The 15,061-nt window shown below is 36.6% G+C and overlaps 1 protein-coding gene across 1 annotated transcript in view; it reads right to left on the bottom strand.

Annotated features, from left to right (window-relative positions):
* Positions 1–2,105: 2,105 nt before the first annotated feature.
* Positions 2,106–15,061, bottom strand: part of cul5 (cullin 5) — a 43,075-nt gene continuing 30,119 nt past the window's right edge. Inside the window, exons 13-19 of the mRNA XM_003228499.4 lie at positions 12,935–13,066; positions 11,737–11,860; positions 11,371–11,546; positions 11,109–11,270; positions 10,243–10,361; positions 8,485–8,608; positions 2,106–5,979 (exon numbers count right to left, since the gene is read on the bottom strand). Of these exons, the coding sequence (XP_003228547.1) occupies positions 5,785–5,979; positions 8,485–8,608; positions 10,243–10,361; positions 11,109–11,270; positions 11,371–11,546; positions 11,737–11,860; positions 12,935–13,066 (1,032 nt within the window). The 3' untranslated portion in view covers positions 2,106–5,784. The remainder of the gene's footprint in view (positions 5,980–8,484; positions 8,609–10,242; positions 10,362–11,108; positions 11,271–11,370; positions 11,547–11,736; positions 11,861–12,934; positions 13,067–15,061) is intronic.

Raw genomic sequence — 15,061 nt, 5'->3', positions numbered from 1 at the left:
AGACATATATTATACCCAGGCCAAGAAAAGACCCAGGGCCAATCTAATTCTACTGGGTGAAACAAAAACGAGAATTTTTCTGAACCTTATAGGAGAAACATCATTGATGCTAAGTGTTGTTTGACACGGGAATAAACAACCTGGATGATGGTGGGCTCTCCTCCTTCAGAAGTCTTGGAACAGTTTGGATGGCCATCTTCTAAGAAGGCTTTAGTGGTATATTTCTGTGGGACCACCCTTGGAATCCCTTCTGGGCTTCATCTACACTGTAGAATTAATGCAGTTTGGCATTGTTTTACCTGCCACGGCTCAATACTGGGGAATAATGGAAGCTATAGTTTTACAAAGGTCTCTGCCAAAGGGAGCCATGCCAAACTGCAATTCCCATGGGTTGTTGTGAGTTTTCCAGGCTGTATGGCCATGTTCCAGAAGCATTCTCTCCTGATGTTTCGCCCACATCTATGACAGGCATCCTCAGAGGTTCTTTCTCCCAATCTGGACTTTCCACAGATATATAAACCCCACTTGCCTAGTTTCCAACAGACCTCACAACCTCTAAGGATGCCTGCCATAGATGTGGGTGAAACGTCAGGAGAAAATGCTTCTGGAACATGGCCATACACCCTGGAAATCTCACAGCAACCCAGTGATTCTGGCCATGAAAGCCTTTGACAATGCAATTCCCATGTTTCCATAGCATTGCGCCATGGCAAAATGGTGTGAAACTGCGTTAATTCTTTTGTGTAGATGCACCCTTTCTACAGTTCTACAATTCAAAGAATCCAGGACCAGCCCTTTGGACTTGACTGAAAGGACTTGTTTTCGCAAAGGACTAAATTGAGACAGTTCATTGTGTTTACTATTGAAAAGATAGCTGCTCTATTGCTTAGGTGAGGGCACACAGCAAAGTCCTTGGAGCCTATTACAGGCTGTAAAAGAAGGCTGGGCAATAAAAAGCAAAGTTCTTTTGATTGCGTTTACAAAGGGCTCCAAACTATGTAAACATTATTTTAGCGAGTTTGCAAAAAAAAGAGCAGCCAAATGAAGATTGCTTTGAGCACGGCATGTTAACGTATTAAAACAATTCTATCGAAGATATACTCTGGTTTCCACCCAAAAAACCTACTTTAATAGTATGCATGGATATAAGTAAACCCATCAAAGTTTTTTAACCCGCATTCAGTATCAGCCAAAGTTTAGCAGTTTTTGATCGTACACTTTTTGATTAACAAATATAATCATCATATAAGGCTGTGCATTAAAGATGCTGGAGTTGTGGGAAGGGGATTAAGGCTATTAACTATTCTCGAATGTACCATTTTGATCAGTGTAATTTTTTTTATCGTGTCAGAAGCTAATTGAGAACATACTGCAAATCACTTTTGGTATGAGAGAATTGGCCGTCTACAGAGACATTGCCCAGGGGGACGCCCAGATGTGTTACCATCCTGCTGGGAGGCTTCTCTCGTGTCCCCACAAGCTAGAGCTGACAGACAGGAACTCACCCCATCTCGTGATTCAAACCACCTTCAGGTCAGCAACCCAACCTTCAGATCAGCAGTTCAGCTGGCACAAGGGTTTAACCCATTGTGTCACCGCTGCCTCAAAAATGTGTGTTTTAATCTTATGTCTTTTTTCTAATATAAGAGTTGATCTTATTTTATTTATATATTTTAGCTGTGCTGTACCTCACAGTGAGGCAAGGCAGGTAACAAATGAATAATTATAATTATCATCATCTTCTTCTTATTCAATCAGTTTTCTCAGTTTTAAAAACCAATTTAGTTCCATGTTGGGAATATGTCTTACACCTGTCAGAAATTAATAACTGGTAGTCGAGATGCAATTGTATTTGTATACCCTGTCCAGCTGGTTAGTTGCACAGTGTACACGATTTCTCTCTTTTTCTTTCCTTGACAGAACAGATATCAGAAGTGGCATCCGCACTTCCATCATAATGGAAGATATAGCTTTTAATATGGAGAAGAATGCATATTTGTATCTGGGTCTAACTCAGGTCTTGGATTTTGCAAACATTTCACTATAGTATTCCTGTATTTAACCATTTATGAGAGGTTCTGGAGAGAATAGCAAAATTGTTCTGATTCTTTCATAATATTTTATATTACATTTTTATTTTGCAAGAAAATAAATTATACAACTTAAAAAATAAAATCCCCCAAATTAAGCAGTACATCAAAATAGTTCAGCCAGACTGCCATACAAGGAAAAATCTGCTACCAGTCAAAATTGTACAGCATTATCTAGTATGTAGTGGCACACATTCAAAACTTTAGATAACCATATGTAGACAAGAGATATTACAACCTAGGAAACTCAATTTGCGCTGCACTCCAGGCTACATATAGTCTATGAACAGAAAAGCCCCCGAGCTCTGTTTTATTTCACAAACAGGACCTTGAATTTACAAAGAAAGCATCCCAGTCGGTTCCATGAAAATAGAAAACAGGTTTGCGCTCAAGATACCCAATCTTTCAGTGAAGCTACCAAATATGTATCTCAGCTGTATTTTAAAAATCTGTACCTTTTAACAACAGAGAGTTTAATGCAAATAAATTCAAAGTGTTTGACTACTCAAGTCACGTTGCTCTTTGTTTAAAAGGGAAAAAGCCATCACTAAAAATTAAATTTAGCTATACTATGCTCCAACAAGAACAGACTTAAGCAACGGAATAGGTAGGAAATGAGGGCAGCAGAGAGATAAAGGAAAATAAATGGAAGACTTCAAAATTAAGTGTGAACCTCATTGGCTGTGTCAAAAACACCTGCATTTAAAAATCAAAGCAACCTACATTATTTTTCACAGCTAATATTACTTAATACAAACCACAATGGCAGTGCTTGTGGCAACACACATTTTTGAGAAGCAGCACCTCTTTAATGCTAAGTCTTTGGAGAAAAACATCCAAAGCTAAAATCAGCTTTAAAAGTGTCATGTTGCCATATTGCAATGACTGTTTGTTTATTTTTTAAAGGAAAGATTTGGATGTTTTCATACTTCTGCATACTAGTATATATATTTTTTACCATTCCTGATAACCTTAGCCTTAAGGGCATCTTGGTGAAAGTGTCCTGAACAAAGGATGCGAAAAGGTGATTTTGCAGCTGTAAGGAAATCGCTGGTGTGATTTTCAGATTCAGTATTTTGCATGACATGCTGTTCCCACAGACAGGAAAAAAGGAAAGAAAGAAAAACCCTGAACCACTTTATAGGCACATTGTCTGTTTTAATTCCCTGGCCTTAAACACATTGAATTGGCTTTCATATGAAAGAATCGCATGAGATGGAGACAAAGTGAGCACTCAGTATTTTCCTTCTATGGAAATGAACAAGACAGATGAAACCGCAACAGCCCCACCTGTGCTCCTAAAGTGCTTCCAGATGTGCGTGGATTTGGGGCAATTCCCCCTTCAAAATGCAGCCTTTGTGCTGCCATGGATGCTTCATTTCTATGGGGTGCAAGGAGCTAGAAAGAAAGAGCAGGGGGTAGTTTTGAAGAGCCACAATCCCATCAGAAACTTTTGCACTGCTTGGAAATTTAAAAAAATGAATTAAGTCTGAAGGTTTCTAATGTCTGAATAGTACTAAGAAATTTAATATGATCAGAGCTCATTATATTTAAGATATCATACCTCCTAGTCCACATCTGAATTTAATAGGAAGCATACAATTTAAAAGCACTCTGTCAAAGTAATTTAACAGGAGGTATACCATTCTATTGAATTTAATTTCCTATGTATTTCTGAAGGAACTTCCAGTCAAATGCAGATAATCAGTGGGAAAATAACAATAGTGTTCTTCCTGCTAACATATACTGAGTGTTTTATAAGTAGTAAAACATTTTCTTTAAGTCTTGTCCACAACTATTTTAAGCTGAAATATTGCAATTCTAATTCACGTTTGAACATTTTAAAAAATATTGTTCTCTATTCTACTAAGAATAGAAAATGCAGGAAAGTCACGACTTTAAACCACTACTCTATTATTATCTCCCTGTTTTACAGATTCATTGAAGCTTGCTGTTCACTGGCATATTCTGCACTGTCTTTACTCTCTATCCCAACATTATATGATATTTAGAAGCTGGTATGTTGTAGTTACTGACTTTTGTGTTTCCAAAAGAGTAAATCTTTGCTGCAAAATACAGCTGCTCTTACCAGAATCGTTTTACCTCGATTACAATCCATCTGATCTCATTCTTCAGCCAATAAACAGCAACACATAGGATTCGTTTGCATAACCACTAACCACCAAAGGGAAGGATGACTGTTCTGGGTCACTACAATCTGAAAGGGAGCTTTACACAGATGCATTCACGTGTATAGTAGCAGTAGTAGTAATACGGTACAATAAAAACATCTTTTCTCCCTTCCTTTTTCCTTTCTTTCTTCATATGCTGGCAGCACTGAAACCACTACAAGGGATCTAGAACATGATGGAAATTTCAAATCATCTAGACAAAGCAGCAACTCAGCAGTTATTCAGGGAAAGGTAAAGAAGACATTCCTTAGAATTGCTTCATTATTAGCATTTGTTTCAAATGTTGATGTAATAATTACTTTGATTTCAGTAAATCAGACTTTGCTTTAAAGCCTTAGTGTGGGTTCCTTGGCTTCTTTAATGTCGAAGCAGATATTTTAATAAAGAAAAAGAACAAGGGCACAATCCACTCAAGTAAACGATGTTGGCTGCAGGAGTTTTTGATAGACAAGCCTTATAGCCTGTTAGGATTTGTGTCACTCTGTCAGCATATGGATATCAAACGGGTCAAATAAGAATTGTCTTCTTCCACACAGTCAGGCTTTTTTTTTCAGCATAAAACTGTATTACATAGATTCAAATAAATAATCAAAAGAAGAAAATGTATAGGGATTGTCAAAACGTTAATTTCTATTTTGGGGGATTTGTGCACCGGCTATAATTAATGCATTCAGAAGCATACTAAAACAGTAAATACAAATATTAAATGTACAAAGAAATACACTTAATATTTCCTTTTGTTTCACCATAGTAGACCAATCCATGAAACACATTTCTTAAATATAAAGCACCACCTCTGTCTCTTAAAAATGGAGGGTATTGAAACAAACCATCTGTCCAATAAACATGAATTTACCCAGTTCTGCAAAGAACAGTGAAATATTTGATATATTTTGTTTAGCATCACTTATTTCTCAATATTCAAAATCCATTGTTATATTGAAGCACTTGCTTGAGCCAACAGTTAAATATATATCTTCAGATGTCATGTATGTGTCTTGCTCACATTTTATACACACAAAGAGATCAAAATTGGGAAAATATATTTAGGCTGTTGATCCAAAACACAAAGTGGGAAGTGCTACTTCTAGTCCCGTTTGTTTTAATGTGAAAATTTAACAACAGTTCTTCAGTGCATGAATAAGTGTAGATATTTTCCTTGTGCAAGTACTGTTCCTCTAAAAAAACCCAAATCGTTTCTGTTCCAAATGGGTTCAAATCAAACCTTTAAAAAGCTCACAATGGGCTCTCCATGAATGCAAAGTTTCCCCAACAAAAAAAGAACATCATGCTGTTAAAAAAGTGTGCAACATGAAGGAAATGCCATCATGCTAGCTGAAAAAAAGGTTGGCAAAACAAAGTCCTCTGGTAAGGTAAGGCAGGGATCTGAATATGCAATGCGAGTCAAACTAGTCCTTCTTCAGAAGTCTGTTTTGTAGTTTCGTTCACCCAAACCACCTTCATCACACATTTCTCTGCATCTTCCTGTAAGAGTCTTCACACTATGCCATGTATATAAAAGTGTTGATATCTGATTCATCTCTTCTGATATATTTGTGTTCTATAAGCCATTCAATCTGCTCTTTTATCATTTTCTTCTGTGGTAAGAACATGTTTTTTAATATCTCTACTAGTTCAGTCTGAAGTTGAGCATTAGTAATTTTCTTCCTCATTTTCATTATTTGGATGATAGCCTCCTAAATGAGAGGGAAAGCAAGAAAGGAAGAAAATATAATTTTGGATATACACTGAAGAAGATAAGCGAAGCAAATCGAGCTAATCGGTTAGCAGAAATCACATCCGGCCAAGTCCATAAGGACCAGATTTGATCACTAGTGAAATCAGCTATAATAGTAGTAGTAGTAGTAGTAGTAATCAATACATACATACAAAAATAAAAAATGCAGGTTGAATCTCTCTAATCTGGAAATCTCCCAAAAACCAATACTATTTGCCACCCATCAATCACTTTTGCCTTTGGGGAAATGGGGCTAAATCACATTTCCAACACCCATTGAATTTTTCCTCAAGGAATCCTGATGGGAGAAAGAGAAGAGTGGGAAGGAGAGGAGGATTTTGACAGGGCTCCTTTATAAAATGTCCCAGATGTTTCTGGACTTGTCTTCTGCAGCAGGGCAGAAGCCTTGGAAAAGGCCACTAGAGCAATCATGGGGCATCCCCACTGTCCATCCCCGAAGAGAATGGAGAACATTTTGGGGGGCAGAGGGAGGATTTCCTCCTCCCATTATTGCTACTTTACTTTAAAACAAAAAAACAAAAAAACAAACAAACAAAAAAACAAAGTGTGCTGACAAACTAGGAAACATCTTGGACGTCTGCTTTTCACAAGGTCCTTGAATATCAGAGTCCCTCTCTTTCCCTCATTAGGGATCCTTGAGAAAAAAACTCAGTGGATGCTGGATGTGTGACAAGCCCACTTTCCCTCCAATCCTTCATTTACTATGTACATGAAAGTATAAATATTCCAAACTTAAAAAAAAAAAAAGAATCCGAAAAGCTTCTGGTTCCAAAATTTTTGGTTAAGGGAAACACAACATGAACATTAGAGGAAAAGCGAGCTTAGATTAACACTGTACTTACTTGTTTGGTTACATCCACATAATTTACTTTAAAAACACAGTTAGCAACCCTGTCAGTAAGATGCCTTCAAAAAGGAGAGGCATCGCTTTGGGGAATTGCTAGACATTATCACATTTTCCCAAATAGGAGGATGGTTTTTTAAATTACATAGGAAACAAACTACAGAAAAGTCTGTGACTGTACTGATATGAAAAAAGAGAATATGTTTTTAATCCTTATGTGAAACAAGGGTATTGCATGTAAAATGCTGCAACAATGCAGAACAGAAGATGTTTTTGTTGTCATATGAACACTGAATATCCAGAGAATAAGCACTATAATTTTGGTTGAGAAAGGGCAACAATTTAATTATGAGCCAACTCAGGCATATATCCTGAACAGTGAACTCTTGTGAGTTGTGGGGTAAAGGGCTCAGCACTACAGAAATAATATCATGCGAGCCAGGAATTTGCAAATGTCTTTTATGGCCTAAACAATACTGTAGAAACCAAGCAAACACAGTTCCCACATCCAGGGCTTAAAATATACCAGATGTAGATTTCTGGTCTGTAGAATGAATACAGCACTAGAAGACTAAATAGCCATAGTGACACATATATGAATGAATGCATAAAGGATTATTTTTAGAGGCGCTAGGAAAAGGTAATTCCCTAGAATTTCACTGGGAAATGCACAGTAGTAAACTAGTAAACACATTGGTGATTTTGGGGGGAATATGAGGGATATGTTCACTATAGAGGTCTGTTTTTCCAGGGTCTTAAAGACTTTTCTTAGAAATTGGCACCTGAGAAGCATAAGTGCCAAGGAGTAAAACTGTCTGAAAGGAAAATACACTCAACCTATCTATTATAACTTTTCTGTGTTGTGAACACCTGTAGTAAAAATTCTCAGCTAAACTATAGAAGCGCTGCAAACTTCGTAAGTTGTATGCACTGGTCCAAGTTGTATGTACTCTCCCATTTTGTATAATTCATTCTAATTCTATTATATAATGGGATGTGAAGAACACTAACGCTCACTAAAAACCACTGTAGTATTATTAAACTTGCATCGACCCATCCATATTTTCAAGACTAATTGTGGTTGCTATAAGGTCAAAATATTTCTGCTGCTGTTATTTTTGCAGCTATCATGATCTTTGCTATTATTATTCTTGCTACTACTACAGTAGATATTTTCAAGAAGCTACATTTCTCCTCTTGCTCAACTGTATCACTCACATTGTTAATTTCAGAGGAGTTTGTGTTCACTTTCTTTTTTAAGTTGTATGTACTGACATTTTCTCAAACCCTCTGTTCATGATAGCCCTCCTGGCTCTTTTCATTCAATAAAAAATTAATTTTAACCTGCCTGATTAGAGGAGCTCCTTTGATCACAAAATGAAATAGTTAAAATACAAATAACCACATCCTAAAGTGTCAGTCCCATTTCAATTAATTAGATATTCCAGGACGAGTGGAGGAATGAAACTGCCAGGTACTGAAACATTTTCCAAGAGCATACCACAAGTTACATCTATTAAGCAACAGTTGTTTTAAGAAGTTATCATGCAATAAAGAATGGCATCAATGTCAGTAAATTGAAATGGACTGGTAACATACCTGGGTTCGTAATATTCTTAATTGGACTATCCCTTCATTTTCCTCTTCTCGCATTCTCTCTGTGGTTAGTTGTAGTCTACCAATTAGGTTTATCTTACCTCTTTTTTGAACTTTAGCATTTTTTCTGAAAGAATGAAATATGAGGTCAAAACCCCCTAATAAATCTAACCTACTATATCCTGCCTAGTCCCAACCATCAGAAGCAATCAGGATTCTCACATAGAGATATTTCCAATTCCTAATTTCTAATTCTTTTAATGAGAAACACAGATGAATGAATTTTCACTTTCTGAACCCCACCCCCAAGATATTTTGTTTATCCCAAAACAGAGATGTACACTGGATTTCGCAAAATACCAAGCACAAAAATTCTACAGATTGGTTCAGGTGCTTTCAAAAGAAAATAGGCCACTTACACACCTCAAAACTAACAAAACTCAACCTAGACTCAATCAAAGCTTGATAATTCTCCAAATGGTGGAATGAGAACAAAAATTAGTGTACTTTCTTGGGAAAATACATAGGCAGGGTAGAGGGGATGGGCAGGAATGACTTTAATACCTTTATTTTTAACATAATCTCTATGTATTGAGCTTTGGAGAATGGACTCTTTCCCTCTTGCCTGTTCCTTTCTATAAAGTTCATTTTTGCTTCTTATATTCTCCTCCAACTTTGGCCACTTTCAGCTATCATTCTTTCACAGTTAACTGAAGGTCTACTTGTTCTACCCCTTGTCTTGTTCCTTCAACACAGCAAAGTATAAAAGAGGAGGTTTAACCTCTCCAGAAATGTTCGAACTGTGGAATTCAGCTTAACCGCATGTGACAATACAGCACTTGGGCTCAAGGAAATCACAATTCAAACTGCTGCTCAGCCATGAAAAGCCACTGGGTGGCCCTGGGAAAGTCTCATTCACTGAGCCTCAGAGGAAGCCAATGACAAACCATCTCTGAAATTGCCAAGATAAGGTAGTGTAAGGTTTTCTATAAGGAGGAAACAACTTATTTGTTGCTCTCACACAGCAACAAAGTACATCCTACGTTCTGAGAAACTTAAGAGTGAAAGAGAAAGGATGGAAGGTAACTTTCCTCTTATAAATGCACCGGCTCAGTTCTGCCTTCCAGTATTTTCTGAAAGCCTAACAGACAACTTACACGAATAAAGCTAAGGACTCTCTCCCTCTAAGAACCACACAGAAATGGTTTGATAAAGTCAAGTTGTGGACTACTTTGCTAAAATCCTCAAGGATGGAAATTTTTGCTGGAAGGGGACTTTGGATCTCATTTGTGACATATGTTGATAGATCTGCTTCATACAATGTATGAGCAATACAAAATTACCCACAAGCTGCACTGAAAGGAACTGTAATATTTAGGGTGGAAGCTTTTTGGTTTCGGTTTTTGAAGAAAGATCCAAAAATATATTTCCTAATCTCTGGGGGAAAAAAACCTGTGATGAAAAATTGAAGAATAAAATGAGATTTGGTTTTTTCACATCATTTGTGAGATATATAGTAAAAGAGGATAGTTCAAGTGCTAATTAAAAATTGTCTGCCCTCCTGCAGTGCCTTAAAACCTTTGCCAACAACTGAAAACAATTGCCAAACATAACTAGATCAGGCATTATAAGTTTTACTCTGACTTGACATTATTTTGGAAACTAATGTTAAGAACATCTGAATATTAAAATATTAAATATTAAAATGTGATTCTGTTTTCTTTTCTGATGTTTATGGAATTAACCAGTACTATGTCTTACATTAAGCTGAACTCCTGGTTGACTGAGAAGAGGGTTCCTTCTGTAAAGTCTTTGGGCGAATTGACTTGAGGTTCATATAACAAAACCTGACGTTTCAACTTTGGAAATGCTACAAGAGACTGTTGGGAAGAAAAGAGATAGAGAGGGAATGAAATGTAATTAATTGTCAGTGTAGGCAATTAATAATGAGATATTCAATCCATTTTATTAATTTTTTAAACTTAAGGGTTCTTCATTTTTAACAAGCTCTTAAAAAAACCAAACATTTAATCACATATTTCTACGACATATAAAACTATGATAGATGTCTAAGAGGAGAGAGAGCAAAAAAAAAAAACTAATGAAAGATCTGTTTTAATTATTTTTGATTCCTTTTGCAAAAAGAATGAATCTAACTAAACCATAAGTTCCCATAAGTTCGTACATTTTTCTCCAAATTTGGTGCCCTCCATATGCAAATTCCATGATATATACCCAATACATGCAGAGTTGGCAGAACTTGGTTTACTGGATAAAAAGAAATCACAGTAAGTCTTGGCTTTACACACTTTCTGTGTCTCTTCATCTGGCATGGTTGCAAATAGGAGACTGGAAGCTTTAGTTTTCAACTCCTATTAAGTACAGCTTAGCATTTTACTAAACCAAAAAAAACTGTAGTTAGCATTAGCAAATATTTACCTTAAGACCACCACCATCAATTTACAAGAACAAATAATCATCCTTTGCTTCCACTCAATGTATCATGTCAAAATTTCCTTTTTTTTTTTAAGTGACAGGATAAAACACCTATGTGCTCGTTTTCAAAACTTTGCATATTGGTTCTCATGGAAAGTTTTAAAATGCTTTTTAGAGAGCTGGAAACATACCCACAAAGTTCTCCTAAGCTCTGCATCAGGGAGTTCTGTTGCCAATTTGAGATTTTCAAAGCTGATCTTCTCTCGGGGTCTTTGGTTCCATGCAAAAAGGACAGCCAGCTGAAATGTTGTTACCTCCAAATCATACTGGCCAACTTCATTCTTAAAAGTTATCTGTTAAGACCAAAAAGCAAGACCAAAAATTATTAATCCGTCTATATTGAGCACAATTTTATTTCCAGTTCGGTGAAATGAGCAATGCACATATACATACAATGCCATTGGACATAAGATGATGCCAGTGAAGCTTCCTGCCACTGTGGTTCTTTTTGTAGAACTCTTCCACCTCTGGAATGAGGTCTTCTAATTCCGTGGGAAGTGATACAAACACCTTTTCAGAACTTCTGGACCAGGCTCCAGCATTTAAAATTTTGATATTCACAGAATCAGCTGTGCAAAAAAAAAAAATGACGCAAACATTATTGAAACAGTTAATTGAAATGCAAATCATAAACTGTTAACAGGTTCTATTTAGTTAGCACAAGATAAAGAAATGGGCAACAATTTCATGCTGGAAAAAGCTAGCTTCTACTTAACACAAGAATTTTTAAAAAGGAAGGAGAAAATTGAGTATTAGTACCTGGAAGGGCCAGCTTATTATTTTTGTGCATTTCTTTGAAGGCCTGGTTCAAATCTTCAGATACTTTGATATCCTGGAACATTCTCGCCAGTTTATTTACATAATCAGCTGGCATACCTACTTCCTGTGTAAAGAAAAGGGAAATTAAACTGAGGCACAAAAGGATCCTGAACATAAACGCATCCTGCTGAATATAAAATAAAAAGCTTTCGACTGTTATATTTGAAATATATTTAAATGATCAAGAGCTACACGAGCCTGACAACTATGGCAAGCTAGGTGTTTAAGAGTCAAAATAGTCTCTATTCAAATGTGTCAACTGCTAGCTAACATGCCATACTAGCTGGTGTGTGTGTGTGTGTGTGGGGGGGGGGGGGGGATCTGGTTTTGAAAGAGCAAACTAAAATATCAACGTGTTATTTTTTTTTCTTGGCCTCATCACTAGAGATTGGTGCAGCCTGCAAGCCCACAATGTCATTTATTTCACTTATAGAGAATTTGGCCACGACCTGATTTTTCAACATTAAAAGGTTAATATGCATTCGTCCCTTTGGGAATTCTGAAAGATTCTGGAAGACTCCAGAGAAACTACTGCCAGCAAAAACCTCTGGCTTGGCTAGACATTTTAAATTGCAAATTTTAAACAAATTTTAAAATTAGAATTTTTAAAGTATGGATTGATTGGTTTGAAATATACTTTTAACTGATGTCATGTCTTTGTAACTGGTGTTATGTGTTTCTAACAGATGTCATGTGTTGTATTTTCATTGGTTGTCTCCCATCTCAATCCGTAGAAAGAGGCAGGTAAGGAAGAAACATCATGGCCATCATCTGAAGACTCCACATGCAAAACTATATGGAGTAGCAGGAGTTGGAGATAACCCAAGAGTTATCAATTATCTGTCTCCTATGTGAATATTACCTTTTATATATCATGAGGCTTTCAAATCAAGTAAACCAATGACTCACTGAACACTGTGTGTACGGGTAAGAGCTACTACTAATTTTCAATATATAAATGCAAATATGAAATCCTTTTTTAACATGGGGTTGATACAACACAAATCCTACTTGTCAAGTGCTGAAAAGAACCTAGGAGCTAAGTGATAGATGATTTGTGGTTAACATACTCTTGATTTTTATTTCAAGGGTCTGCTTTCTCATGAAGTGAAAAGCCAACAAGATTCAATGTACTTACCCTTAGCCATTCTACCATGTTCTCTTCTATTTCACTGTCTGCTGATATATCCAATATTAGACGCCTTGTTAAGTGAGCTTTGTGGTATCTCATGAAAACATCTTTGTTTTGCACATACTTCAGTACCAACAGCTGTTTAAAAAAACAATATTAGAGAAGTTTTGACAGCTGTATTTTATTTATTTAATTTATATCATGCCTTTCTGTCAATATGATTTCAAAACTAGTACAGCATAATATAAACACAAATTTTGTCTGTATCACCATACCAAGCTAATAAAACAAAAATTAGCAGTGGAGTTCTATAGGAGAAGAACACAAACACCTTTGTTGATATATTGTACAATTTGAGGGTAATGTTTACTCCTACGAGCCACTTAATGATGAAGCATTTTGGAATGGAGGAGGGGATACAAGCAAAAATGGAACGAAAATAAATTAAATAAATTAAATAACTTCATTTCTATCCCACTCTTCTCACCCCGCAGGGGACTCAGAGCGGCTTACAACATACATTTAGGCAAAAATTCAATGCCTCATTATACAAAGCAAATAAAACGTAACATAAAATCAATAGAAAGAATCAACATATAAATACAATTTAAAACCATTAACATTAAGATATTAAGACACAAAACAGCATCTAGATACACCCTACTAGCCCACCCCCGGGTCATGATCTTAACGTCGTCTTTGGCTCAGTGCTCTTGAAGTGGTATAGCACATACACACCAATGAAATTTAAGAGACGGCCAAGATGTTACTTTATAGATCTTATTTTAAGACATTGCTGATGATAGAAAGGATCATTATTAGATTGGGCATGTGCCAGTTTCACTTTGCCAATTATTTCAAAAGGGGTAAAGACTTCTGAAAGCTTAGTAAATTCAAAACAATTAAATAAACAACTTAAAAGGAGGCAGAACAAAAACAAATCAAGTGATACCAAAAATCACTCTTAGGTTGAGCAAAACTAACAGGGATACATATTCCCTGTCCATTTCCCAGTATTGGTTGCTCACTAAGGAAACCAAAACTGTTTCCATCCCACAAACAGACCTGAAATCAATTCCACTTCCCTATCTCTCTAGGTCTTGTTGCTTCTGTGCAGAAATCACAGTGGACAATATCGAGAAAGTCCACATGACCTTGGAAATGTCTATGAACAACGCCGGCTCTTCGGCAGAGAAATGGAGATGAGCATCAACCCCCAGAGTCGGACACCATTGTACTTAACGTCAGGGGAAACCTTTACCTTTACCTTTAATCCAGCAAAATCTTTATGAAACATACCAGATGAGCTCATCCAAGATGAAGTCACTAAATACCATGATATTTTGGTGCTAAATTCGTAAATACAGTAATTACAACATAACCTTACTGTGTATTGAACTACTTTTTCTATCAAATTTGTTGTATAACATGATGTTTTGGTGCTTAATTTGTAAAATCATACCTAATTTGATGTTTAATAGGCTTCTCCTTAATCTCTCATTATCCAACATATTCGCTTATCCAACGTTCTGCCAGCCGGTTTACATTGGATAAGTGAGACTCTACTGTATTCATAAGCCCATTCCCTAAGAAATTAATGTTGAATGTTGCTGATTGAGTTCAAACAGATATTAGGATTTGCAGAAACCCCGTTGGTTAGAATAAATTAAATTCAGATAGTATGTGATAATCTGACAGCTATATGGCATTTAAACCAGATGATGAGACTAATAACAATGCAAACTATTGCTCTAGTGGGTAAAGCTTTTCCTCTGACATTAAATCTAGTCGTGTCTGACTCTGGGGGTTGGTGCTCATCTCCATTTCTAAGCCAAAGAGCCAGAGTTGTCCGTAGACACCTATAAGGTCATGTGGCTGGCATGACTGCATGGAGTGCCGTTACCTTCCTGCTGGAGCGGTACCTATTGATCTACTCACATTTGCATGTTTTCAAACTGCTAGGTTGGCAGAAGCTGGGGCTAACAGTGGGAGCTCACCCCGCTCTCTGGATTCCAACTGCCGACCTTTCGGTCAGCAAGTTCAGCAGCTCAGTGGTTTAACATGCTGTGCCACCGGGGGCTCCTATAAGTGTTACTAAAACCACTTCAAAGTAGGCTGCACTGTTATTTATGC

The sequence above is a fragment of the Anolis carolinensis genome, chromosome 3 (assembly GCF_035594765.1).
Source record: "Anolis carolinensis isolate JA03-04 chromosome 3, rAnoCar3.1.pri, whole genome shotgun sequence".
NCBI classification, from domain to species: domain Eukaryota; kingdom Metazoa; phylum Chordata; class Lepidosauria; order Squamata; family Dactyloidae; genus Anolis; species Anolis carolinensis.
Note: the sequence above shows the minus strand (reverse complement) of the source record. Positions and strands in the feature narration are given on the sequence as shown.